The sequence below is a fragment of the Gadus chalcogrammus genome, chromosome 22 (genome assembly GCF_026213295.1).
Source record: "Gadus chalcogrammus isolate NIFS_2021 chromosome 22, NIFS_Gcha_1.0, whole genome shotgun sequence".
NCBI lineage: Eukaryota > Metazoa > Chordata > Actinopteri > Gadiformes > Gadidae > Gadus > Gadus chalcogrammus.
The window spans coordinates 6,117,398-6,122,397 of record NC_079433.1 but is presented as its reverse complement, the minus strand read 5'-3'; the positions used below and the strand labels follow the sequence as shown (position 1 = coordinate 6,122,397).

The window sequence follows — 5,000 nt, the reverse complement described above, 5'->3', positions numbered from 1 at the left end:
ATTTCCCGAAAGTGGAATTCGCCATTTTTGGATTATGGAAATAGCCTACCGTATTCTAGGATTTTACATTTCTTCAAACCAGTGTATAATGTGGATTTGTTTTTAACTTGACCTCCGCCGTTGTTAGCTGTTTCATAATGAAGGGTTATCCATAGTTACCTCTTGGACTTTGAGGTTGTGTGATCAGAGCCTAATCTGTTGATGGCCAAGTTTTGGAATTTACCGGGAATAATATTGAGTAGCCTATAAAATAGCGACACTGCAATAGCAAAAGAAATTTGGAGTAGGCCTATCATCTAAATTAACATTTAAACCCGATGTTAGTTTACAATACAATCAAGTTTATTCTTTCTTATTTACTGTAACCTCCTCTGTATACTTATTCAGGGGATACAAATTAACATTCCAATGGGGACATTATTTTGTGTATCATGAAAAAAACAACGGAATTAGGCCCACTGGATCCATAAACCAATGCTTGCCAAGACCTGTAGGACTAGGCTTTACATGGATGTTGGAGGTATCATTATGACCTTCCACCAGCTCTCTGCAATGTTGAGCCATGGAGTAGCCTAATCCAACGACAAACAGCGCCTGGTGACTTGGCCCTCGGCGTTTGCACCTGCCCCAGCCTCTGCCGTGCTCCCAGTTGAACTTGCCTGTATTGATGGGAAAAACACCGACCTGTATCAACATATCCCATTAGAATAGGATTAGTTTTAATAATAAGTAGTATTGTGCTAGATATGTGTATAGAGATGGATACAAAGAGTAAGGGGGATGATTACAGGTGATGTGTTTAATGGTTTTTGGAATTATCTGATACAGTTAAGCCAGATAGTGAATACAGTCAGAGCGGGAATACAGTTAAAAGTTTGCATACAAAATATTAACTTTTAAAGGTCACTTCAAAATATAAACAACTTAGATTGATCTTTGAGTTCCAGAGTGAACCTCAATGGGCCCCTAGGCCTATGCTCGTTGTGTTTACATGTAAACGTTAAGAAACTGAAACACACTAAGCTTCGTTATGCTGTTGCATGCAGTTCTTCTGGTTATCTCCTGTCCATCACGTGACAACATGCAAACAGAGGCAGACCATCATTTTGAATGTTGGTCTGCTCTACATACAGTACAGTTGTTGAAATGTGTTTTATCTTCCGTAGCGTGTGTGTGTGTTAGGCGAGACATACACAAAGAGTGGTTCATTGTTGGCAAGGTTGGCGGCACAGAAGGACAAAATGCATAATATGTTAAATAATATAACATTTAAGATTAAATTATGTTGCGTTTAATGGAGAGATTAGTGTAGATGATAGGATTAGAAGAACAGAAGACTGGTAGACATTTTTCTTTCATGTGGTACGTTTTATTCAATAAACATCCACCAAGGTTTAAAATTTGATTCCCACCTTGCTAGGAATGTGCTATACAAACTTGTAGGAGGCTTTGGATAAAAAATGGGCTATATTTATTTATTTATATTTATTCATATCATATACTATTCAATACATTTGTGTCAGTGTATTCTGTATTGGGCTTTCACAGAGGTGTTAGCGCTAATTGACCCTGATCTTCTACCCGGAAACACGGCTATGTTGTGGGGGCTTGCCTTCTGATGGCCGAGTTGTTGTGACAACACTGTGTGTTTAACTGGCCTATGATCTTTACTTAAGTGGGACTACTACAAGACCATAAAGGCCAAATACACACACAAACACAGACTCATGCATGCACGCACACAAGGACACAGACAACCGCACACATACTACCTCACAACTTTTGTACCACTTCCTGTTCCTTTGTGTTTGGGAAATTATGTAAAACACGTGTGTCTGAAATTGACAGTACACAACAATTGTACCACAAGCGCCCAACGATCAATAACTCCCCAGCTACGTCAAAATGTCTCTCCAAGCATGTCACTCAATGGCATGATTATTGCGTAATGTGAAGTATTTTTTGTTTGTTAGTTTTGTTAGCAAGTTAGTGAATGTGTGCATGTTTATGTGTGTTTGTTTGGGTTTATATGTGAATGTGCGAGTGTATGTGCATACGGGTGTCTGTGTTTGTAAATGTGTATGTGAATGTGTATGTGTATGTATGCATTAGTGTGTGTGGGTGTATGTGTGTATATGTATGTTTATATGCATATATATATGTGTGTAAGTGTATGCATATCTGTGTGTATGTGTATGTATGCGTATGTGTATTTGTGTGCGTATAAATGTGTGTGTGTGTGTGTGTGTGTGTGTGTGTGTGTGTGTGTGCTTCCGTGCACGGAGGCAGTTGTGTCACTCACTTCTCTTTGCGCCCTTACTTCACCCGGGGCTCACATGCTATCATGCATGCAGTGCGTCACCCCAGCATCACTCCTCCATCACATACGTGTGCACGTACGTGTGCACATACGTGCGCTTACCTTCCGGCTCGTTGTGTGTGTGTGTGCTGCAGCAAGCGTCTGGTGGTGGTGGTGCCCAACGAGAGCTCGTTCGCGGGGGTGCGGCGGGCGTTCACCAGCGAGGACGAGGCGTGGCGCTCGTACCTGGAGAACCCGCTCACCGCCGCCACCAAGGCCATGATGAGCATCAACGGGGACGAGGACAGCGCCAACGCCCTGGGGCTGCTCTACGACTACTACAAGGTAGTCCAATCACAGGCCGCCGTTCGTTAAACACCTAACAAACCTTTCTTTAATGGGATGCTCTACGACTACTACAAGGTAGTCCAATCACAGGCCGCCGTTCGTTAAACACCTAACAAACCATTCTTTAATGGGCTGCTCTACGACTACTACAAGGTAGTCCAATCACAGGCCGCCGTTCGTTAAACACCTAACAAACCTTTCTTTAATGGGCTGCTCTACGATTACTACAAGGTAGTCCAATCACAGGCCGCCGTTCATTAAACACCTCACAACCTTTATTTAAAGACCTAGGGCTGCTCTACGACTACAACAAGGTCCGTCCAATCAGAGGCCTTTGTTCATTTAACACCTGCCAATCGGGTGTCTTCATTAATGAAAAACCTTTAATTTAAGGTTTGAATAATACAATACAATAATGCAATTGAGTAATATCGAAAATAAATTTTAGACTCATAGTTATTGATGGATTGACCAATCATAGATCTGCTACAGTGCATGGGCTGACCATATATGGACGAGGATAACAATATTATCTTTGTTTCATCCATCTTTCCAGGTGCCAAAAGAAAAGAGACTGCTGCCCGTCGCAAAGGTCGTTGAGATCACAGAAGAGCAGGAGAAGAGGTGAGTGGCCCCAGAGGCTGTGATTGGTCCATCACTTGAGATGTAAAACCACATTCAAAAGCTTCTTTATTATATCTGTATATAATGACGATCGCACCTGGATCTCTCTTAGTAGCTGCAGAAGCTGTATTATATCTTCACAGACTGCAAAAACCTTTGTTTTTAGAATTTGTGGAAGCCATCCTTGTAATTTTATTCCAGGTGCATCGCCTTAATAATAACTGGCAAACAGGTGATTAAAACACATACACCATGATCAAAATCCTCATATCCTGTCTCAATGCATTCTGGGTAGGACGGGGCAATCGACCAACGGCGGCAACAATGACGAGGAGGCGGGGGTAACCATGGACAACCGGGTGCAGGTCCTCAAGTCCGTCCCGGTGCTGTCCATCAGCACCGAGCACCTGGACAGCAAACGGGAGCAGTTCATCTCCCTGGGGGTGGTGCAAGGGGGGGGGGGAGGGGGAGGGGGGGAGGGCGGGGCCGCGGCGGTCGCAGTGGTGAAGGCGGAGGTGTACGCGCCGGTGTTCATGGGGGGGGGGCTCCACTACCGGGGCGACGGCGGCGGCGGCGGCGGGGGGGAGGACTCGGCGAGGGTGATCTACGAGCAGAGCCCCTACGAGGTGGCCACGGCGGTGGGCCACGGGAGCTACACCAAGGACCTCCAGCAGAGCTCCCCCGACAGCCCCTATGAGGAGGACGGCAACATGGTGAGAGGAGGGCGGACGGACGGACGGGGAGGGAGGACGGGGAGGAGGGGGAGGAGGGGGGAGGGAGTGTGTGTGTTTTGTCTATTTAATCCAGTTGGTCCACTTAAGTAGGCCATTTAAACACACAGTGTTGTCACAACGGATGAACAACTACACAGACCGGTGCTGCAGAGTGAGGGAGATGAATGAGAGCAGTACATGACTGTTTAGTCACTTACTGTCACTATTAATTCATAATTTATCGTGGACATTTGGGGAACTTTTCACCTTAAGAGCAGGGTCAGTTGTATTGCCAACATTTTGTCTAGGATGATTTTGTGGATGTGCTGTACTGACTGAAGGGCCTGGCTATACTGTTTGCATATAGCCGTTCTATTTTTTCCTACTTTGACTAATTGTCATCATTTTCTGTTTTGTCCCTTGTGTGTCTCCCTCCTGAACAGAAGTACCACAACCCTTCCTCTATGCCCAACGATGGGGACTTCCTGTTCCACCAGGAACGAGTGTAAGTCACTCTTCACCATAGCAAACTAAATAAATGTGTTATAAAATATTTTATTCTTTTGTAATATTTTCTAGTCTGCTTAGTTATTTTATATTTTTATTTTACTTAATCAGTTGTGCTTCGTATGAATGTGCGTGTGTGTGTGTGTGTGTGTGTGTGTGTGTGTGTGTGTGTGTGTGTGTGTGTGTGTGTGTGTGTGTGTGTGTGTGTGTGTGTGTGTGTGTTTGTGTGTGTGTGTCTGTGTGTGTGTGCCCACCCTTGTGCACGTGAACAGTGACAGCTTCCAATACACCCTGGACGCCACGCGGTCCCTTCGGCAGAAGCAGGGGGAGGGGCCCATGACGTACCTGAACAAGGGCCAGTTCTACGCCGTCACCCTCAACGAGCTGGGCGTCAACAAGCGGCTGCGTCACCCAATCAGCAAAGTCCGGGTGAGTTGTGGATAAGTCAATTAAGTTTGAGTCCCCCCTAGCTTAGATGATAAGCCCCGACCCTAAGTCCCCTTCACAGG

The 5,000-nt window shown here is 45.2% G+C and overlaps 1 protein-coding gene across 1 annotated transcript in view; it reads left to right on the top strand.

The window, feature by feature from the left end:
* Positions 1 to 5,000, top strand: part of grhl2b (grainyhead-like transcription factor 2b) — a 16,516-nt gene that overhangs the window by 330 nt on the left and 11,186 nt on the right. The window contains exons 2-6 of the mRNA XM_056583540.1: positions 2,455 to 2,644; positions 3,204 to 3,271; positions 3,567 to 3,984; positions 4,428 to 4,489; positions 4,764 to 4,920. Of these exons, the coding sequence (XP_056439515.1) occupies positions 2,455 to 2,644; positions 3,204 to 3,271; positions 3,567 to 3,984; positions 4,428 to 4,489; positions 4,764 to 4,920 (895 nt within the window). The remainder of the gene's footprint in view (positions 1 to 2,454; positions 2,645 to 3,203; positions 3,272 to 3,566; positions 3,985 to 4,427; positions 4,490 to 4,763; positions 4,921 to 5,000) is intronic.